The sequence below is a fragment of the Cryptomeria japonica genome, chromosome 1 (genome assembly GCF_030272615.1).
Source record: "Cryptomeria japonica chromosome 1, Sugi_1.0, whole genome shotgun sequence".
Lineage (NCBI taxonomy): Eukaryota > Viridiplantae > Streptophyta > Pinopsida > Cupressales > Cupressaceae > Cryptomeria > Cryptomeria japonica.
In genome coordinates, this window is record NC_081405.1 from 659,040,691 (window position 1) to 659,065,827 (window position 25,137).

Below are 25,137 nucleotides of genomic sequence, written 5' to 3' on the forward strand. Positions count from 1 at the left end.
CTACTCCTCAAGGGGAGCAACATAATGGAATAGGGCAGCTTGTGCCTCCACTTTGGCATTATTGTCAAAGGGGGAGAAGACGTGAAGCGGAGAAGATATCTATAGAAAATGGGGGAGAAGATGTGAAGCAGAGAGATATCTTTGTATATTGCCATCAATGCCAAAGGGGGAGATTATTGGCATTATGTGAACCGGTATGAGGACATAATGACATTGTGTGTTGTCATTGATGTCAATATGATGAAGAGAAGAGAATCGGTATAACACTGTGAACCGACATTTGTGCCAAAGTGAAGCGGTGTGTTTGTTCAAGGTGAACCGACATATGGTTATGGGAACCGAGACATGGAAGCGTTGTATGACTACCGGTTGGTAGTCTCAACTTCAGGGTTTCCGCTTGAAGTGCTTCAAGCCTGTGTGGCTCAACTGGTGACTGTGTGTGATGAGTTAGCATGGTAACAAAGAACAGATCGTGTTTCCACGTAAGCCTTGTGTGCATGACGGATCTTGCATGAAGGAGATTGTTCCTATCTACCTCGGGAATGTGCGAAGTCTGTAAATGGTGATAATGTGTGATGGGTTATCAACCGCCATGAAATTGGTGGAAAACGAACAATGGAGAATGTCTTGAGATTGGATCAAGACTGTTACATTTAATGCAGTGTGCTCAATGGTCAGGATTGAACCGTTTTGAATTCCTTAACCTAACAGGTTTAGGGTTTATGCTATTGACCTATCTGTTTTCCTATAAGGTCGATGTTGTGATTCTTTCTGAGGTTGTTGGCAAAAGTTGTGTGTGTGTATCCAAGAGAAGAGATACGTGATTCTTGCCAGACCAGAGGAGAGAAGTGATACCTGCAGAGTGTAAGTGCAGAAGGTGAAGATGAGCTTAAGCGGATCTGCATTGGCATTGAGTGCTGTTACCAGATCATTGTAATACCTATTGATCTCTAACCACCTCAACAGTTGGAAAATCCCTTAACAGGGTAGCTTTAATCGGCTTGTTGTAAATCCTTTAACAGGGTGACTCAAAACCATTGAGTTCTTGAAATCCTCTAACAAGGTAACCTTTAACAGGGTTTAACCCTTAACCGGGTGATCCCTAACAGGATCGGTTCCTAACAGAACCTATTGTATCAGTCTTTAACTGGACAAGGCTCCTAACAGAGCGGACTTCTAGAGAGTTCAAAAACAAGCTTGTGGGTATTCATCCCCACCGTGGTTTTTCTCAGTTGGGTTTCCACGTGAAAAATATGTGTGTCATGTGTGATGTCTTCTTCATGTGATGCTATGTTGTTTTCTGTCAAGCAGTGAATCATGTTGATATAGTTTCTTATATGTATATCTTTGATGGTAGATTACCTGTTCATGCATTAGGGTGAAATGGAAATGAAGTGTTAGATTGTATGAGAAGATAAGTGTCAACTGGTTTATGCTTGTCTCAGTTATTCTGGGTTTTTCCAGTTGTACTCTATTTAAGGACTAGTGTTACTGTTTGTTTGTCAATGCACAGTGTCTGCTGACAAATCGGTTTAAGAGTGTGTTTTTGTCTGTACTGATTCACCCCCCCCACCCTCAGTACTGGTTTGGTACTATTCGTTTATCATTGAGTTATCATCATCATCTCACACCTTCATCAACAACATAATAATATTTCTTCTGAAATTTAGGCTTGTATGGCTTCCTAGAAACTCTTTCTAGACACTTTGAAGCAAAATGTCCTCTTTTATTACATAAAAATATTTTAAGAGGAAATTTTCTTTCATACTTATTGACTCCTTTAGGCAATCTCCTGGCAATAAGGGCTTCAAGCTCCTTAAGTTCCTTTTCTTCTTCATCCATCTCCTTTATCTCCTTCTCATGTCTAGATACCATTCTTGAAGAACTTTCTCTTGGATCATACCTCTCCTTTCCAAAAATAATAGCTTTGAATGTAGATTTTGTCTTAGGAAGAGAGACACCAAACTCACTCAATTCAAAGGCAGGGAGCTTGCCAATCGACATGTCTCTAGTCACATTAGTCATGGTCTGGATCTCTTCAATAGCAGCAACTTTGTGTTTGTAAGTAGGAGGCAAGAATCTCAACACTTTAGCAACAATCTCTAATTCTTCCAATACTCCACCGGTACATCTGATATTACACACAAGCTCATTCACTTTCTGCATAAAAGAAGTAATGTTCTCATCTTTGCCCATCTTCAACAATTCATACTTTCCCTTCAAGCTTTGCAACTTGGAAATCTTCACATGATTGTCACCTTCATACAAAGTTTCCAACTTCTTCCAGATCTCATGAGCAGTAAGCAAATCCATCACATTAGTCATTTTAGAATCAATCAAGGCACTCAACAATGCGTGCTTCATCCTAATATTGTATTCAGCTTCCTTAATAGCATTCGGAGTTGTAAGACCATTCAGAGGAATGTTATACACATTTTTAGTAATCTTCCAGTGATCTTCACCAATGCATCTCAGGGTACACTCCATCCATCTTTTCCAAAGAGTGTAGTTTGATCCTTCAAATCTCGGACTATCCTTCTTATAAGTTTCCATCCTGGATCACACCAAGTGATCAAGCTTTTTTAGAGGAACTTGCTTTGATACCAGAAAACAAAGAGGGGGGGTGAATTAGTTTTCTCAAAATCTTTTCTTAACTCAAACACAATTTTAGATCTGATAATTAACAGTGAAAGCATAAGTCAACATCACATCAATAACACACATAACACCCAAGATTTTTGACATGGAAAAACCATGGTGGGAACCTACCCACAATATGATGATACCCTATTAGAAGTATATGAAATATTACAATGGAGAATTCACATTCATTCAGGCACACTGACTAGAGCTCATCGCTCAAAAACAACGAAGGCCTACAACCTAGGGAAGACTCACTGTCTTACAAACATATTCGAATTACATCGGGAAGATCATGAACTGAGAAAATAACATCTCCTAAAGCTTGGTTACAGTTCCAATTAGACACATATACTGCTCCTTCGCACTTATTCACACTAGTTCGCATTACTTCACTGCTTCTGAAAGATCAAAGCATTATTCGCACACACAGATACCTCTCTCACATGAGTATTACATTTATTTATACATATCATCAACCTATCTTTCAAGGTTGGCTCAACGCACATCACAAATTACAAAGATATAACCATACATACTACAATATTATATGCAAACTAAAACAATGGTGGCTAAGACATGGTATGGACCTATATCAACGCCTCAAACATGAAACACCTCCAAGAATTATGCCTTAAACATCCGCAACATGCTACAATCATCATGTCGGCCAAGAACATGAAGAACACCACCAGATGCACACAACGATTAATGCGAACCACCAACAAAAATAGGACATGATCTAGAAATATCCAAAAACATCATGAATTACTATAGAAACAACTGCACCAACACAACTTACTAGAATTACCATCATCATTATACTGAACTTCAAGAACACTAACTGCAACGACTGTCAAACTGAAAGATTCACTTGTAGACCTCCAAATCATGAACCATCTGAATTGAGGACATGCTAGAACATCCCAAACACTCTGCCAAATCCACAAATCAAGATATTGTAACGCAGAGCAATGCGGAGGAAAATCCAGAATACTGATCAACACCAAACAACTAAAAAACCAACTGCAATACCGGATCTCGTAACTCCAACAAATCTCCATGCATACCACTAAAACTTGAGCTAGATCAACTAGAGTTACTTATCTCAAAACCCTTTAATCCACAACAAATCATCTACAACACACTGGCCAAACCAACTCACTTAATTTGATTGCAACATTGGAATACACAGAGGAATATGTTGACAGCATGACAAAACATCACTAAAACACATATTTGCACATTATCCCAATAGGGGGCAGTCTAGCTCTAATGGGTAGTCATGTTTGTATTCTTGAGTGTTTCCATTAAATCCTTTTAAATGAATACACTTATCTTCTTGTATTATTTCCCCATATTGGCAACAATGTTTAAAATATGAACAAATGCAAGCATTTAATGTTAAGATATCAATTTCCATGATGATGATGTTTGTCATCTATTTATATATATATACATTAAGATATGTAACCTATCAATGGTATGTAAGCCTTCCTCCAAATTTAATTCAGTCATGGGTTGAATCAAAAAGTGTATTTTTGAGATAATTTGATCAAAATTCAGCCCCACAAAATGCATTGATTCAATTTTTAATAATTAAGAGGCACCCTCATGAATTAGTTCCACTATTTAATAAGAAGTTCTACATGATGTATCAAAGGCTTGATCCTTTTGATAGGGTAGTTAGTGATGGAATATTGAAAGAATACCGCTTATTTGATCTTGATGATTGGTTGGCATCTTAAATCAAAGGTATAATTGGATAACTAGTGTTCACCCTAGATGATACATTTACTAAAGTTCTTATGCTATAACATATAGGTCATGGTTAAATCAACATTCAAGAAAAGACACAACCAAGTCATAACATGCAATTGATTATAAGTTGTCAACAAAAACTATCATGCACCAACAACCTTTATCTACCCATGCCTAAATCATTTATTATCATAGCCAATATCCACTAAAATTCTAATCAAAACCTATAATAAATCATACTAGTTCATTAATAGCTCAAAATTTCAGTCAAAATATAATCTTTTATGCCAAATATCCATCTCTCGATGGTCCCTAAATGGTGTATAATAGATTTTTTTGTTAAAATGCAATAACATGGCCATTTAATGATGATTCCTCACATGGAGAGGCTTTAAATTAGTCACTAAAAGTCACAAATTAGAATTGGGATGAAGAGAAACAACATGAGATTTAAGGAATAAGTTAAACCATGAGCATTACTACTTGGGCACATGATCTAATTAACAAAGAGTTGTACATGATGGAAGCAATAATGAATTCAAAAATATGCAAGCATCTACAATATTATCCAAAGCTATAGTCCTATAAGGTTAAAATTTAGAATCTTCTTTGCCTCCACATGATACAAATTATAAGATTGGACTTTAATATATAATAATTTTGTGAAGAGATTCTAAATAGTCATTTTACTCATGTAATACAGTTGAACAAGATCATGTTAGAGATGGGATGGTTTCTCATTTAATTAGACCACTTCACTAGGGGGGTGTAGGAAACACCATACAATTTGAAACAATAAACATTATTACCCCCCTATTACTAATATTTTAATTCTATATATTAATTGAGAATTTGATCAAACATATATAGATAAACACATGCACAATTGAGTTAGTGAGGATGAAGCACAAGATGACACACATATTAAAAATACGACACATGAAATTACTATCGCACAAGGGAGTCTTGATGCATATGATGAGAAATATAAAAGTTATACTAGACTTGTTGCTCTTATACAAGAATTAATAAATCTCATGAGTCTTGTAAGGATCTCAACCATAGGTTTGTTGCCTTTTCTAAAATCCCAAATATTTTCAAATTTGATATATCTATTTGCATTGATTTACTCTTTGAGGCTCACGAGAATGGTTTGAGCACTATTTGTACTAATCTACTACTCGAGGCTCACAAGAATGCTTTGAGTCTAGTGCTTAATGAGATGAAAAATTTCAAGTTTATAGCAAGTCTATGAATGCATTGAATCCCTTGAAAAATTGAGGAGTGAATACATGATGCATTTGTTATCCTCAAAAGTAGGTGTTGTTGGTAATAAGTTGGCTAAAGTAATATAATTGAAGTGTATTTAATGCGTGTTAGTGTGGTTCATAATGTAAATGATGAGGATGCATGCTATAATCAAGAGACTACAACATTGGATCAAGCTAAAACTAAAAGTGAGGGTGCAAAAATTTGTAACAACACACACCTTGTGATCTAGATACAATGGCGAGAATATTGAAGGAAATAACTTGAATACATCTTTGATCTTCTCCCTTGTTGTATTGTCAAGGATTATGATGTTCTTTGTATATACTACATCTATTCAGTCCTTTTTCTCAATTGAGGTGGAGAATTATACTTCATAGGAGTGTGCTAATATGGATGCTATCAGTTCTAATCCAGATGTGCTTGTCTTGAGTACTAATATTTGGTCATGAAATCAATATCATGTAGGTGATGCATAAAACCTCAGGGAAATTCATGACATGGAACATAATGATCAAGTTAGAACCATAACAAAGTGCCAACTAGAAAATAACCAATTATAAACCATGATGGGCCTAAAAAGGAGTGTTTCATATACTACTTAATTATACTTGATGATAACTTTTTAGAAATATGTGGAAAAGTTCACTCATGAAAAGGAGATTTTAGTTACCAAAATTCATATATTTGAGTTATTATTACCTAATTAGATATCATGTAGATAATAGTATCATTCAAATCTCTCTAATTAGGCATTCTTGCAGATATTATAGAAGTGTATGTTGTACTTAATGATGAGCATGGGACATTTGATTCATATGCTACTATAGAGAGTAAATGAAGAGGGTTTTGTTGATATGTAGGATTGGTTTAATATCTTGGAGGAATAAAGTGATAATATTGTTAGTATGGAAGCATTGAGGCAATAAAGAACTCATCCAATATAGATCAAGTAAATATGATTTAGACTAATTTTTAGAGATAGCCAACCTAATGAATGTTAGTGAAAAATCATTAGTAGAAGACGGTTAATTGTATAATAGACTTGTGATTCAAATGAATCCATATTTCATACTAACAATTTTTTTGTAAGAATGAAATGAGAATAGGAACTTCTTATAAGTAGAGAACAACAACATCATTCATATTGAGTAAGTACAAAGAGATCCTCAATATCTTGATGTTGTTGTCCAAGTCTATACATCACCACAAAAAGAATGTTAAGGAATAAAAATCAAGGGAGTGTCCTTATGATGCTTATCCTTTACATTTGATTAGTTAAGCTATAGTAGATTGGCGTATATCATGATTTGATAATTTTAATCCCATTGATATGCATGATCATGAATTCTTGATGTAGGAGCATACAGGGTATAATAGCAATCTTAGATCAACCAGAAATATTTTTTTATTTTTTAATAAGGACCGAAGTGGAAGGGTTACTATTTTTAGTTAGTTTTCATTCTTGTATGTATAAATTGAAAACTTACCCCAAGGAGAAAAACTAAAATATGAAGAGAATGCCTAAAGAATCATCTCAATGTCTATGGTTAATAATGAAGAGATATTAGAGTTTTTGCTTTGAGAAATTTCTCCAATATAACATCAAATGCAATTTTGAGGGCATTAGAAGCCTCATTTAGGTTTCAAATTTGGGAGAATTCACTTTAGCACAATTCTAGGGTGATTACACTTTTCAGGATAAATAAATTGGGGATACAAAAGATATTTCAAAGTGTAGATTGTGGTTTTAACTTGTAGATTTTTGTAATCTAAAAGCCCATGTGGTTGCAACTTGTAATATTATGAATGATGTAATATCATTTCATTGAGATAATATAAAGTAGGTGTTTCTTTCTTCCATTTATTTGTTTATTTATTTGTTATTGTTGTGTGTTTGATTTTGTACTTGGAGAGTGCCCTTCATCAAGTGGTATCAAAGCAAAAATTCCTAAGTGTGTAAATATATTTTCAACCAGGAGGAAATTTATGTTGAACACACCACATGATTGAGAGGTGGGGTGAATCAGTCTGGACCTCAAATTACTTAATTTTTGATCTTTTAAAATTCAAACCACAACTATATAATTACTATAGTAATAAATGATGAAAGCACAAAGAATAAAAAACACATGAACACTAGATTTACATTGAAAATCGTAAGCAAGGAAAAACTACATTGAGATTTGCACTCACAATATGAATATAATATATTACAATGTTGCCTCCAAAACTCATTGCCCCTAAGAGGACTTGCAAAACTAAGGCACACAATCTTAGGGCAAGATATAAATGACTTGTAGGACAAACACACTGTCTCAAGGCAAGATACAAAAAGCTAGCAAGAGACACATTATCTCAGGGCAAGATACAAAAAGATGCCAAGAGACACATTGTCTTCTAGTAGAGAAAGGAATAGATGAATTGAAATGAACAAGATCTCCTAATTATGAAATTGTCCTTGAACCATTGTGTCAAGCAACCAATATCATGGAAAACACATTGGAATTCAAACACTATCTCAAAACATTGTCACACTGAAGATATCATCATCTAGGCTCTTTACAATTGAATTTTGCACATCTCCAACACCAAATCTGCTTGCAAATCATTCACATCCATTGCTCATTAATTCACATGTATCTCATACCTACATTCACACATCTGCACTCTTTTATATATAAGATTATTCATTCAAATCCTTGACTAGGTCATCCACAAATAGAATATACATTATTATATAAATTCGACCATCTAGACCAATAACAACCATTCTGGTCCACTCTAAGAGATAGAGAGGAACCAGATACATCACACCACATCCATCTAAGATGATTCCAAAAAACTTTACACACTAACACATCCTCCAAAATTGACTTCAAATGAAACATCTAAATAAACATTAAAACACGTTAACCAGTTGGCCAAAAACTATCCTCCAATGCAAATTACATTATGTGGATCTCCACATGCCATGGTGAGACCCAAAACACTAACCAAACTCATTCTCCAAAGCAAACCCATACCAAAAAAATATGATCTAATTAAGATAAGCCAACAGAACTAGCCTAAACACAACACAACTGAGCATGTCGAACATAAAACAACATAACTTAACTTTCTAGTTAACTTAACACCCAAAAACTTAATTGGAACACAAATAAACCTAATGAACATGTCCTCCAAATTGCAACACTTAAATCCACATATCTAAAAGCCACCAAGCAATCTTCGAATCAGTTCTGATAGGCAACCGTTGTCAGAAAAAACAACCACCACCTCTACCATCTAAGCAACAAAGAACCTATACAATTGATAGTAAAGTATACACAAAATATAAACATTGTATCCAAAGGCGCAACATATAATCTTCAAAATGCAATACAATGTCCAATAAGTTTGAGATTGGAAATTATCATGATGAGGTATGATGTGATATTATGCCTATGGATGTTTTCCATATGTTGTTAGGGAGATTGTGGTGATTTGATCAACATGCAATACATGATGGACATGCCAACATCTATTCCTTGACAAAGGATGAAGCTCATCATAAATTGAAGCCCCTGAAAGAGGTGGAGGAAAATGTATGCAATAATGATAGAATATGTTTATTTGATGGAAGAAATTTTTTGGAAGGTATGAAGCATGAATGTATGTGTTATGCATTGATTCCTAGAGTTGATAGAGAAGATGATAAAGATATACCTATAGAGATTTCAGATTTGTTGAATGGTTTTAGGATATTGTTTTTTATTATGAATTTCTTAAGTGGAGTTGAGTACTTCATGAAGATAAATTTGAAGAGTAAATATCACTAGATCTAGATTAGAGACTTGGGGATGAATGAAAGACAACTTTCAAAACCAAGGAAGGCTTGTATGAGTGCTAGTGGTGCCTTTTGGGTTAACCAATGCATCAAGCACATTCATGCGGCTCATGAACTAGGTGTTGATTTATATTTTTTGGGAAAATTTGTTATTGTTTACTTGGATGATATTTTGATTTTCAATAAGAAATTGGAGGAGCATTTAAATCATACTCGTATAGTCTTTGAGAATTTAAGAGAAGAGAAGTTGTTGATTAGCTTGAAGAAGTGCAATTTTCTGAAGGAGTTGGTGTACTTGGGAGTTGTTGTCTCAACAAATGGTCTTAGAATGGACCTTGATAAGGTGAGGTCTATCATTGAATTTCCTACCCCAAGGAGTGCTACTAACGTCATATGTATTTAGGGTTTGGCTATTTTTTACATAAAGTTTATTGAGAATTTTAGCAGTATTTGTGTACCCTTAATTGATATAATGAGAGAGGATAGAAAAGAGTTTAAGTGGACTATAAGAATAGCAAAGAGTTTTGAAATGTTGAAGAAGAAATTCATAAAGCAACCTATTTCTGAACTTCTAGACTTTAATAAGGTATTTAAAGTAATTGTGATGCTAGTAGTAATGTCATAGGAGTAGTATTGAGTCAAGAGGGTAAACCCATTACTCATTTTAATGAAAATTTGAATGATGCCAAGAGAAAATGTCCTATTTTTCATTAGGAATTTTATGTTATAGTTCAAGTATTGAAGAAATGGAGACATTGTCTTTTGCCAAAAGCTCATTTGTTTCTTTACTAGTCATCAAGATTTACAATATTTGAATATTCAAAGAAAGTTGAATCAAAGGCATTTGAAAAGGGTTTTTTTTTTCGCAAAGTTACACTTTTGTCTTGAAGTACAGGAGTGGAAGGTCTAACAAAGTTGCAAATGACTTGAGTAGAAGGTAGAATTTGTTAACAAAGATGTAGATTGTATTTGTTGGGTTCAATAAACTCAAGAGTTTATATCTTGATGATCCTGATTTTGGAAAGGCTTGGAGAGCTTGCATGTAGCCTATTAATTCAGATAGGACAAGGTGATTGAATTTTATAGTCAAGATGATATAAATTATAATTTAGAGGAATCCAGTTGTGCATTCCAAAGAGTTCCATGAGGGAGAACCTAATTAAGGAGAAGCATAGAGAATGATTGGCTAGACACTTTGGTTAGGATAAGACCAATGCTCTGGTTAGTGAGCATTATTATTGGCTACAATTGCAATAGGATGTGAAGAATTTTGTGCAGAGTTATAGAGTATGTTAGATGACAAAAGGAACAAATCAAATAGGAGGCTATATCAACCATTACATGTACCGGAGTGTCCATGGGAGGATATTAGGATGAATTTTGTTCTTATTTTATTGACGACTTAGAGAGGACATGATTCCATTTTTGGGCAGTGGATAGATTGTCAAAGATGGCACATTTTATTCCTTGTAAGAAGACTAATGTTGTTGTTCATGTTGCAGAGTAATTTTTCAGAGAGGTGGTGAGGCTACATTGTCTATCAAAGAGAATAGTTTCATATTGAGATACCAAGTTTGTTGGGTATTTTTGAAGGCTATGTGGAAGAAGTTGAAGACATATTTGAAGTTTAGTTCTGCACACTAACCATAGACCGATGAAAAAACACAAATGGTAAATAGGAGTTTGGATAAATTGCTAAGATGCTTAGCAAGAGATAATCCCAAGGGATGGGATTTGATTTTACTATAGGTGGAATTTTCTTACAATAATTCCATCTATAGGAACACTAGTAGATGGAAAAAGGAGAAAAGAAAAGTGTCAAAGCTAAAGACTTTGTAGAGCACCTAAATAATTTGTATGAAGAGGTGAGGAAACATATTAATAAGATGAATATTTAGTACAAGGATAAGGAAGATCAAAAGAGTAGATTTAAAGAATTTTAGATTGGAGAAGAAACACAGTTCACCTAAGAAAGAGATGTTTCCAATGGGAACATATAATAAGTTGAAGAGGAAGAAATTTGGGCCATGCAAAATCCCGAACAAGGATGATTCAGGTAATGCTTATGAGGTAGAGTTGCCATGTGAACTTAACATTTCACCTGTTTTTAATATTTCATATTCAATATTCAATAATATCATGGAGGCATTGAAGATGAATTGGTTGAAGCACAATGAATATTCCACCTACTTCAGAAGAGGGGGAGATAGAAGACATCTTGGATAGCCGTGTAGGTAGAAGCACAATAAACAAACAATATGAAGAGCATTTATTTAAATGGAAAGGAAGACATTGAAGATTCTTCATGGCTATCTAAGACAAATTTTGAATATCTTGGTTTTCCTTAAAATACCTTAGATGTGACAAAGTCACTTCTTAAATTACCTCAAGTGTTTGATACATAAGCATCGAGGGTGTAAGAACAATATTGTGTCACCCAAAAATATTGTTTATTTTTCAATAAGGGCTAAAATGGTAAGGTCACTATTTTTGGTAATTTTTCATTTGTTCACATATGAACCTGAAAACACACCCCAAGGAGGGAAACTGAAATGTCAAGTGAATGGTGAAAGAATCATCTCAATATCCTTTAGCATTGGAGGCCTAAATTTAAATTTTATTCCCGAGAATTTCTCCAATACAATTTCTAATGCAATTTTGAGGGCCTTAAAAGACTCATTTAGGTTTAAAAATTGTATGAATATGCTTTAGCATAATTCAATGTATCTCTTCACGAGCTTTCTGATGATATATAATGGTTGAAGATCCAATAGTCAAATTGAAAGCTATGGCTCCCAGAAATTATTCTACCAAAATCCAAATTTCCAATTTCTAATAAAATATTCTTTTGAGTGGAAAAATGGATAGTTGGAATTTTGGCACCCAAAATGGGAATTACACTTTTTAGAACATTCTAGGGTGAATACACTTTCTAGGATAAAGAAGGCAAATAGGGAATACAAAAGGCAATTAAGAGTGCAGATTGTGGTTCCAACTTGTAGATATTTGTAATAAAAAAGCCCACGCGGTTGTAGCTTGTAATTTTTTTGAATGTTGTAATTTCATTTCATTAAGATAATAGAAAGCATGTGTTCCTTTCTTGTGTTTTCTCTTTATTTCTCTATCGTTGTTGTGTGTTTGGGTTTGTAAGGAGAGCGCCCTTCATCACTTCCTCATTTTAGATAATGTTATTTATTACGATGATAAGTGTTTTGATGTTAGCTATACACATGAATAATGATTGAATGAATTTTCACTATATGGTTAAATCCTTGTGGTGCGCATATGTATAAAGAGAAACGCAGTACTTGAGGAACCAACTATTGAAGACAAATAATCTATTAAACTGTATAATCACTCTTCCAACTGATGACATCTTAAATTAGGTTGTTTCCCTACCTTTACCCTTATTTTACAGTAATATTCAATGTGATCATGGTGATTCAATATATAAAACATGTGAATGGGTTGAAAATTACCATGATGAGTTGCCTCAACATTTGATCCTACATGACATGTCTACATTAGATCCCAAGCCTAGTGTTGTCACAATATTTGAGTTTTAGAATGTTCCCATTTGCATACTCACCTAAACAGTCCAACCAATCCTATAAAGTGCATTGAATAAGTAGAGTAGGGTCAATTTCTAGAGTTACTTTCCTATCTCCTTAAGTACATAGTGTGTCTTTAGTTTTGGAAATTTTTCTTGTACATAGCTTGTCTTTATTTTTGTCTTCTATTTGGTCTTTATGTTGTTTTGTCTTATTTTAGTTTGGTGCTACAAGGTTGCCTAATTTCACTTGAGCTAGTATTCTAATTTTACTTTCTTTTTAGTAGAGAAATATTAAGGAAAGGGAAATCATTTTTCAGGATTTATTAGGTCAATTTGAATTGATCGTAAAGTATGAGCATGACTATTCATCTAGTAAGAAAAACACTTAACAGCAAATTCTAATCTACAGTTTGTTGTAATTTATCTTTTCCATTATTCCATGTTACCAACTTTGTTTTTTGTTTGTTTGTTCTCATTTTGTAGATTTCTCTATCATCGTAATGAACGATAATTTTTCATGCATGATGGAATATATTGTAGTTGTAGTAATGTAAATGCATTTGGTCTATTGTCCTTAAAGTGCACTATCATTTGTAGTATATTTTTCTTTTCAATCTCATTCTATGTTCTAGTCTTGCTCATATCCTTTTTTCTCAGCTCATTTACCAGGCTCTCTCTAGGTAATTCTCATTTTTCTAAATTTCCTTATTTTGAAGAAAAAACTTAGTATTTTCATCTTTAAAAAATAATACTTTATATAGGTGAAATACACTTTGATAAGAGCACATATATTTATTTTCTTTATCTATTTCAAACATTATAATTCTTTATATGGATCTTATCTAAGAATTTAGTTAATTGAAGCCTATAAGTAATAAAATAATCAACTAACCCGTCTTTCAAGAACTATGACCTATAGAAGTATATAGCTAAGAGATAGGCCATAAAGATGGGTTAAATTGGAGGAGTTAGAGGAAATTGTGGGTGTATAATTTATGTACCATGTGTTAGTACATTAGTGATTGTAATAATTTAGTGAAAGTGAGTATAAATGAAGAAGAGGAAGGAGTAGATGTACTCAAGGAAGATGTAGATGAAGCATAAACCATAGAAGGAAAGATAAATAATCTACTTGGCATCTTCATTACATTTAAATTACTTGAGATTTAAATTTAAAAAATAAAATTGAAAACATATCTTCTATTTTTCTAATTTTTTAAAATTCTCTCTTCATTTAACTCCATATGTTTTTTTTTTACTAAATATGAACACATCTAAATTCCTTTCCTATTTTTTTCAATTGTTAATAAATAATATTTTGTTTTACAAAAAATGTGATGAAATAATATTCTCCTTTGTAAAAATACGACCAAATTATCTTTTTCTTTGTAAAAATGTGACCAAGTAAAATATTATTTTAAGGGTCAAGTTCATGCTAGTTTTATATATTATAGTTATTTTACTTGATGTTCAATTGAAGCTAATGTTTCAATAAAGAATTGTAGATTAAAGATCACCTTCAAATGAAGCATCTACAAATGGAGGTGTCTAAGTGGCACTCATTCTACATGTTCACCCTTTGTTGGACAAAATATGCTAATTCAAGCCACATTTTTTTGTGATCAAATAAATTTGTTATGACACAATATTTTATTTAATTATTAGATCCTAAGAACTATTGGGATCATGCTAATGTTGTATATAAGCTATATTTTAAATTAAAAATTGACGTTCTAACAAAAATGATATTTTGTAGCTCAACTACTAGGAATTCCATGCTAAGACTTTGGTCAAATTCATAAAATAAAACAAATTTAAAGACATTTCTCACTAGATATGATATGTTGAAAGCTACATAATTAGTCAAACCTTCAAACCTTCCCTGTAGATAAACAAGAGGACCCATATCATATATCAATAAAAAAGAGGTCCTACTAAATTTCATTTAACTATTACATAATCATAAAAATAGCCTATATGCTTAATGACCCCTCTCTTCTATACATATTTAAGATACATATACTAATTTAGATGATACATAAAAATTACTAAAACTATCAACACAAATTATTAGTCCTATAACTTTATTACCTTTCTTTTCTAGATAAAAGAAGGGTTTATCTATCTACCTATTCATGGAAAGCACATGTCTAGTGGAGAGGGTCCTATATGTATGCACCCTAATTTTGCACTTTTCAAAATCTTATGTGGATATTTCAATTTTCTCTCAATTTTGTGCATTAATTGACTTTTCAAGTCCCCTACTTAAAAAAATCATTTCAAGTCCACATGGTCAAATATGATGGCACATTAACATGCATTTTTGTAAAGGTGTTTAAAATGGTCTCAAATCAATTTTGTACATTAGTTGACTTTTTAAATCCCCTACTTTAAAAAATCATTTCAAGTCCACATGGTCAAATATGATGGCACATCAACATGCATTTTTGTGAAGGTGTTTAAAATGGTCTCGAATTGTGATAAGACCAATAGCTGCGCTAAATCATGTTTACTTGTGTGCTGGTGTGGCATCACATGGTTGATTACTTTTTGAATTTTAGAAGTACTTTTTTAGGGATAAACATCGACATGACATTTTTAGTGCATCACTATTGATCCCATTTTGTCCAACTACCATAACATGTATTGTTACTCCAATCACCTATTAGTCCCTCTTTCCTATCTACCATTCAATTGATGGTTCCTCTCCCATTCATAGAAAGCACATCTATCTACCAGTCAATTGATGGTTCCTCTCCACAAATATATATATATATATATATATATATATATATATATATATATATATATATATATATATATATATATAACTATCAAATCCTTAATGAATTTATTGCCTTTCTTTTTCAAATGAGTGAGTCTGTTTTTATACCGATTTTGACAACACAGATGCCCCAATAAAGTCCCAAAAAGATCTCTACCTTCTTTGTAAACACATCTATCTATCTACCCTTCGTCATAAACATCTCTATACTAGATCTAACATTCGTCATGAGGTAGGCCAAGCATCTGAAAATAAGCATGCGTGAATTTTTCGCATTTATTGGCAACACTACAAAATAAGGACATAGACCACGAGAAGAAAATGAATGCTTTCAAGGACTGATGAATTCTAGAAAAAGTAAAATGGTTTGTCTTAATTGAATTGAAGACTCTAGCAACTACTGTGAATCATTTCAAGTATATGAACGCCAACTTCTATGATGTTATACTTGCATAGACAGCTTCTGCTAGAATGTATTGTAACAAATGCACTCGGGAGGCATTTTTATACGGTGTTGTTTACTTTTTGTTAGTAGGTTCACTTCAGGTGGCTGAACAAGCACCAGCAGATGCATGGGTCGAGTCCTTCCCTGGCTACATTGGAAGCCAGCCTTACAACATATATACCGGGTGTGTATCCCATCCTTATACTGTTCTAAGTATATATTCAATGTATATACGAATATATTAACATAGTTATATGAATATTTCAAGTCTGTAGTCAGTTCATATATGGATTGTTCAGGAAAGTTATATGGACAAGCTAGATGTATTTATCCACGTAATTGTAATTGTATATATATATGTGTCAGTTCCAAGTACATATTCAATGGATATATTTTATGTTCAAACTTCAAAGGGTACATAGGTAGTTTCATCATTAAAGTATATGTGGATAGGTCAGAGAGTATTTTCAATGCATATATGGATAATCCTGTACATACATATGGATAGTTCAAAGTGTATATGTTTATTGTGTATGAATATGTATGTATGTATGTATGAGTGAGACACACAGTTTCAAATAAATATTTAATGGATATGGATATGTATTCAGTTTAAAGCATATATAGATAATTGTTCACCGTGTATATAAAAAAGTGTATATATATGTGTGTGTATGTATGTATGTGACACAGTTCCAAATAATTATTCAATGGATATGGATATGTATTCAGTTCAAAGCATATATAGGTAATCTCAAGTATATGTGGATAGTTCAGATCGTAGTTTCAATACATGTATGGATTATCCTGTCTAAGTTCAATGTATATGGACAGTTCAGAGTGTGTATTCAATGTGTATATGAACAATTCAGAATTATATATAATTTAAGTATACCTGATATATATATAGAGAGAGAGGGGGAGAATTTTCAATGCATATATGGACAATCTTGTGTAAATTCAACGTAGATGGTTTGTTCAAATTGTATTCAATGTGTTTATGAACAATTCAGGATATACATTTAATTTATATATGAACAGCTCAAAGTATAGATGTATATTTCACAATTATATTCAATTTATATATGAATGGTAAAGAATATATGTTTAATGTATATATGTATAGTTCAAACAATGTATATATGGTTAGCTGAGAACATGAGCTGGGTTAGTTGAAAATGTATAGTCAAGTATACCTATTTTGTGTTGAACTGTAACTCTTAATTAGCAGAAATCAAAGCTACTATAGATGACGGTGTTTGGTGAGCAGTGTTAACTACACATTTTCTATCATCATAAATTGTTCTACCATCTCATGGAGATCTATGGCATGAACTTGAAGAGTAAACCCTTTAATGTGAATTTAAGAAGTAACAACTTCTCACATGCAATTTCCAAAGCTACTATGGATCCATTCCCCTTATATCACTCACACTTCACATTTCTGCAGGCTGCAACGCTCATGGTTATTGATCTCAAAACACTTTGGTATCGCCAGGATTGTACATAAATTGATTGATTAGATTCTTGCTCACCAGTTCTCAAAGAGAATAGCAGACCCCAAAGTATATATTCTTACGCACCAGTCCTGTAAGGCTAAAGCAACCCAAAAGGCAATGTCTACTAAAACTGGCCAAAAAGTTAAAAACAGTATTATAGGCATCCCAAAAAGCTGTGTATACTCAGATTGAGAAAAAAAACAGAGATATATCCAAAAGGCTAAAGCTAAACTTTTTCTAACCATGCACTTAGTGGCAGGTTTGTTCACTCAGGGCGTCCTCCGTGTGTTAAATTGCATGCTTTGATTTAGACTGCACTCAAATGAGTTTGGGCGTAGGTTCCAAACAAATATGGCAGAACAGAAACCTCTTGAACATGGCTTATAAGCCTAAAAGTGTTAAAAATTTGATGACGCATTCCAGTCAGAAGGTGAGGGTTGCAATTTACCTACTAGAAGTAAAATTTAAACTTAATATAAATCTTGTTAAAGATATTAAATTTCTGTGGTTCATAATTGTGAGAATTTGCCTATAGCAACTAAGATCTAGATGCCAATGAAAAGCACAAGAATAAGAGAGAAATAAATGTGACAAGAACAACTGTATTTTCATCAATGATGCAATAAGATGGATTGGATTTCATAAAATGAACATGAGCCTGTTTATAAATGGCACAGGGAATGAGAGCGCACACAATCATGACATGTGGCTCAATGAGATACAAAGGTAGGTAGGAGAAATAATACAATAGTCCACTAAAAGTGGATCACCCATCGAAAGTGGAATGTGACAACAAGATAAGACTACAAAAGGTGGAATTTCTCCTACAACCATCTTTCCTAGATGCACAATTCCTTAAGTGTCTCATATGCAGACTACAATGAATGCATTATCCTAAGTCAACTTAAGTAAAGTGTAATTATGAAACATAATTTACACCAACACCCCTCTTTAAGTGCAACTTAGGGGAATGTAGACTCAAGCTAACAATACAAGATGGGTCCCGACAACTAGGCCATGTTAGGTACCCATGAACAGATGCAAAGCAATGCAATCTCTCACAAATGGAGAAAGAGAGAAAAACCCAATGGGAAAAAACTCACCCCAAAAGAGAGATGAAGACACACAATGCTCTCAATGATGTATGAGAAGAACAAAACCTCATATGAGGAAAAAGTCCCCCCCAATAAGAGAGAAGAAGAGAGACCATGAAGTCCCCCCTCAATGTAGAATCTCCTGCAAAGATGGTCCAATGATGTTGACCGAAATTGCTCCCCATTAGGAAGAAATAGAGCCAATGTTGAACCAAGAATGTCGAAGTGTGACAAAACTAGGTACCAAAGTTGATGAAGAATGACTGATGAATCACTCACTGCAACATGATGAAGATCAAGCATGGAGAAACCTGCTTAAGCATCGACTGGATACTCATCAATGGCATATTGGTACAATCTAAGTCTCATTGGAGCCATGCACAAATGTGTACAATCTAAGTCTCAATTGGAGCCATGCATGAAGTCTCACAAGATATTTCCTAATCTACAGATTATAAGAGGATTATATCAAATATGTCATCAATGACAAAGTACAAAGAGGTGTGGCACTTTATATTAGTGTGACACAACATAGCTCATGCAAGAGAATACATGTCATAGAGCAAATTTGTAAACATGAAGATGATTCCACCAAAAAGATGCCTTGAAAATGCCTCCGATTGGAATGTCACCAAGAAAAATGTAGGAGAAAACTGACCCCCCCTTGGTTGTTGGTTGGAGAATGCTGCAAGACAGGTATGGTAGACAAGAAAAAAAATTTGTTCCCAGTCTCGCTTATTTAATGAAAATTTTGTTTTATAAAAGAGAGTTAATTTTTTTTAATAAAAATATTTATTTAAAAACACATTAAAATTTTTATTAAAAAATTAATAAAGAAATTTTTATTTTTTATTTTTTTTATTTTTTGAAAAACTGTTATAAAAAATAAAGTAAAAAACACACCTTTTTTAATTTTTGAGATTAAAAAACTTTATTAAAAATAATTAAGATTTTTTTTAAAAAAAATTTTAACATTTAAAAAACCTTTATTAAAAATAAAGAAAAATATTAAAAGTAAAAAAAAAAAAACATAAACAAAAATGATTTCCTCTGTACTTGACGTTCGTACGGCTTGGGAGGGGGTGGATTTTTTTTTTTCACTTCAAGGTGAGGAATTCCGATTTGGATGAATGGACAAGCGATCTTGGAGTTTTTGGGCCTTCTAAGCATAGTGGCGATTTCGGATTTTGCCAAAAATGCTCCAAAATTGCATATTGCTCCTAGGTTAGGTAACCACCCTCCACTTTCAAATGGCTCTAGATTTGGCCTCCGGTGTCGGATTTGGATGATACAAAAGGTAATTCTGAATTTTCTAACCTCCTCAATCCAATAGTGACCTTAGATTTGACCCAACAAGCATCAATATTAACCTACAATAGAAAGCTCCAAAGTACAAAACTCCAAATTACATTAATTTCTATCAAATGACTATCTATGGCACTTCAATGGCTCTGATACCTTGTGAGAATTTGCCTATAGCAACCAAGATCTAGATGCCAATGAAAAGAATAAGAACAAGAGAGAAATAAATGTGACAAGAACAACTGTATTCTCATCAATGATGCAATAAGATGGATTGGATTTCATATAATGAACATGAGCTTGCTTATAAAGGAAAGGGCATAGAGAATGAGAGCGCACACAATCATGACATGGCTCAATGAGATACAAGGGTAGGTGAGGGTAGGTAGGAGAAATAATAGAATACTCCACTAAAGGTAGATCATCCACTGAAGGTGGAATGTGACAACAAGATAAGACTACAAAAGGTGGAATTTCTCCTACAACCATCTTCCCTACATGCACAATTCCCTAAGTGTCTCATATGCAAACTACAATGAATGCATTATCCTAAGTCAACTTAAGCAAAGTATAATTATGAGACTTTCTAGATTTAATTGTGTAAGATTTATTTTGTATCAATGTTTTGAAACACAACCTATGATCTATCATCAAGATGATAAAAAGCTAAAAGAAAAGAATCTTATGAAATATTTTTCTTTACCTTCATAAATCCCTGTACTAAAATGTCCCCATCATTCTTGAACCTTAATCTACTAGTTTGTAATATTCCCCTTATTTTTTTTTGTTTTTCACAAAGTTACATTCAACAAAACAATTGTTAATGTTAGGAAATGAAAACCAAATGCTGCTGAAAGTAACCCTCCACTTTTTGATCACCGAGAGCCCAACCTAGGAGGGTGAGAGCATACAGTGCTGAGGGGATCGTTAGGAGCTTGAAAAACTGAAATTGATTACAATTTGGGTGGCAAGCCAGCCCCTTCCACTTTTCAATGGGATAGAAAACCAGAAGACTTGACGGTAAACCAGCCAAGGAGAAACACTAACACACAAAACAAATCAACTCTACCGCTGTATTTCAGCGGGAGGACTTATTACAAACAAAATCAACTCAACCGCAGTATTTCAGCAGGAGGACTTAATACAACAAAATCAACTCAACCACAGTATTTCAGCGGGAGGACTTACATTATTTCCTGATTACAAACATAGAAGGCGGCCAAGCCATCCTCTTCCACTTGCATAGTGGGAATTACAAATAAGATGCAACAAGAATGATTGATCAGTACTACTGAAACAATCTTACAAAATAGAGATATGAAATTAGATAAGAAGCTTGATGTTGATCTCAACCAATCCACTATCAAAATCACACAACACTAAAACACTACTGCTGTTCTAATTCTGCAAGTTAGAAACACACTGTCCAACACTGCCGGAAACAACAAAACATTCACAACTCTCTCAAAACTAACTGGAATCACACCAAATCAAATGCAAATGAAATATATAACATAGGCGACCAATCCCAAACCTCAAACCTGCAACTTGGAAGCTTCAAATGTGATGCATGCAAAATGAGGCACCTCCCAAATGGTATGGCCCTGCTGTAAATTTCGATTTGCAACTAAAAATCAGAATCTCCAAATCTCAATCTGCAAATTGGTGAACCTTATCGCCCAGGGCGTACCGATGGATAGAGTCGATACCCAAAATGATGCTCTCCACACACAGGCAGCTACGAATAAAACTCACTTCCAGCCAAAATGCACCAGCAACACCAAAAATCACAGCTTCGACAAGAAACTCCAAAACTCACACTGAAAACTGAATCACCAAAAACAACTATCCAGCTAGGTAGTGTGTCTCAAGTACGAAACTGAAGCAACTAGGAAGCTCTTCCAACTTCGAAGTTCAGTCACTAACCATTCTGGTAGCATAATGGTGTAAATTCTCAAGATGCCCAAAATGAGAGCCCAAGGCTCTTAATTATAACATTTGCTCCACCAAATTCAAATTCAACTGCTCCCAGATTCGCCCAAATCAAATTACATTTCATCTCATTTCAAAATGGCATTGCATTTCCATTTCATTTCACCACATGGGCGCCCAAGGAGAAGTTCGTACCATCTAGACAAGTTCGCCCATTTTGCAAGGTCCACACTTGACGACTTAAAGCATTATTTCATTAAGGTGCTCAACTTAGGAGAGAAATAAAAATCATTTAAATAAAACTTGATTAATATCTCCAAAGTCGTCCAAATAACCATTAAATATTAACTTTCCAAAGTCATCCAAATAATAAAATATTAATTTTAGAATGCAGTGTTAATATTTAATAAGTCATTCTGCAAGCCAAAAACTGATCAATACCAACTGGATTGAGGATTGAAGTGCTGAACCAACAATTGGAGTTTTGAACTACCCTGCTAATAATAGAACTGCCTAAAATGGTACTTACTAAAAATAGTAAGTCCCGAAAACAACTCTGAACAGCCTGATTTTTGAATCGTGAGAGGAAGCTCAGAGAACTCAGAATAATCTCAAAACCCTAACAACTGCCACCAACTTACTAAAAATAGTAAGTTTTGCAAATTCCCCTAAATGGATTGCATGTCATACCACTGAAAAGTTCTTGTAAAACCCAGAACGAATCCACAAACAAAAATGTAGAATTCCCACCGAACAATCCTCAAATGACTCGTGCAAAAATCCACAAAAATAGGAAACCGTAATTCTCCATTCCAATCAGCCTACGGACCTCCGAAATAGGCCAATGGACCACTGCTTACTCCTCACTGAGAAGGGGACATTACAGTTCGCCCTCCCCAAGATTGCTTGCCCTCAAGCAATCACAAGCTTGGATGCTGCAGAATCTCTTCATTCTCCCAAGTAGCATCCTCAACTGGTAAGTTCTTCCATTTCACTAAGTATTCATTGATGGTTCTCTTCCTCAAAAATAGTTCTTTGATATCAAGGATTTCCTGTAGAATGAGCACCAATTCTCCCTCTTCATCCAAAGGTGGTAAATCTATGGAGACCATAACATTGTGTCCAAGTGCCTTTTTGAGGCGTGACACATGGAATACATTATGTATGCGGCTACTTACTGGTAGCTCCAACTCATAAGCCACAATTCCAACTCTTCTGATGACCCTGAATGGACCATAAAAACGTGGCTTGAGTTTCTTTGCTCCACTCTTCTTAAGAGTAGACTATCTGAAAGGTTGTAGTCTCAAGTAGACCATATCTCCAACCTCGAATGAGCACTCAACTCTCTGCTGGTCAGCGTACAACTTTTGTTGGTTTTGCACAATCTGAAGGTTGTCCCTCAATGCCTTCAAAATATCTTGACATTGTTGAACCATGTCCTTAGCCTGAGGGGCTCGGCTATCACCAAAAACTAAATCAACAAAGCTGGGAGCCTCATAACCATACAGCGTCATGAATGGTGACATCCTGATAGACACGTGATAGGTGGAATTATAGCAATATTCACCCAAGTGCAACCATCTCACCCATGCTTTTTGCTGCTCTGAAATGTGGTTTCTGAGATAGGCTTCCAGCCATTTGTTTACTATCTCCGTTTAGCCGTCAGTCTGAGGGTGATAATTCGTGCTCGGGGTAAGCACAGTACCACACAATCGGAAAATCTCCTACCAGAAAGTGCTGAGGAACTTGCTGTCCCTATCACTTACAATGTTTTTAGGCAGCCCATGTAGCCTAAACACCTCATGGAAGAACACTACAACCACCTGTGCTTCTGTAAACGAGCTGGTGATAGCGAAAAAATGAGAAAATTTTGTTTATCTGTCTACCACCACATAGATACAATCCTTCCCACTAACCCTAGGCAACCCAGTGATGCAATCCAGAGAGATACTTTCCCATTTTTTATTGGGAATTGACAATGGTTGCAACAAACCGGCGGGTGTAGTGTGCTCGTCCTTGTTCTTCTGACAAGTATGACATTCCCTGATGTACTTCAAGACATCTTTTTTCAACCATTTCCAAGAGAATTTCTCTCAGATCTGCTTGTATGTCCTGAAAAAACCTTGATGACCAGCAAGGGGTATGTCATGAAAAGTTTGTAATACCTTCTCCTTCAACTTAGATTCAGGTGGAAGAAAGATTCTACCCTTATACATTATCAAACCATCCACCGAACTGTAATTTTCATCATGAAAAGTCCCCTCAATAAGGCTGGTTACAAATTGATTTTTGGCATAATTAGCCAGCAACAAGTCTCTCCAACCAGTAGTGAGCTCACATAAAGAGCTCAGATGTGGTCTTCATGAAAGTGCATCTGCCACTATGTTGTTTTTCTATTCGACATACTCAATGTCAAAGTCGTAAGCCTGAAGCTTACTAACCCACTTTTGTTGCCTCTCATTCAGATCTTTCTGGTGCATGAAGTGTCTAAGATTGTTATGATCAGTCTTAACAACAAACTTACTCCCCACAAGATACTTCCTGAACTTCGCAAGAGCATGCATTATGGCAAGCATCTCTTTATCATAAATTGAATACAATCTTTCAGGTCCTCTCAACTTCCTACATTCAAAGACAATAGGATGCTTGTCTTGCATAAGGACAGTACCAACACCTTCTCTTGATGCATCACACTGTAGTTCAAAAGGCGTGGTGAAATCTGGTAAGACCAAAACAGGGCATGAGCTCATAATCTCCTCGAACCGACCAAACACTGTTTGTGCCTTGTTTGACCACTCAAAAGCTCTTTTCTTAGTGAGATCTGTGAGGGGGGCAGCCAACTAAGAATATCCCTTCACAAACCTTCTGTAAAAATTACAGACCTGTTGATGTGTTTTTTATGCACATGCGGACACAAAATAAAATACCAAGGTATCTTATCCTCTCTTGAATAAAGTTTCCCCGAATGCTGAAGATTTCTCCTAAGGATCAATCGAGGTAACTCCAAGGTTCTGGTATGTAGGTTCTC

General features: G+C 34.4%; 1 protein-coding gene across 1 annotated transcript in view; it reads left to right on the top strand.

Annotated features, from left to right (window-relative positions):
• The first annotated feature begins 15,999 nt into the window (after positions 1-15,999).
• Positions 16,000-25,137, top strand: part of LOC131858323 (serine carboxypeptidase-like 17) — a 112,877-nt gene continuing 103,739 nt past the window's right edge. Inside the window, exon 1 of the mRNA XM_059211525.1 lies at positions 16,000-16,466. Coding sequence (XP_059067508.1) covers positions 16,309-16,466 — 158 coding nt within the window. The 5' untranslated portion in view covers positions 16,000-16,308. The remainder of the gene's footprint in view (positions 16,467-25,137) is intronic.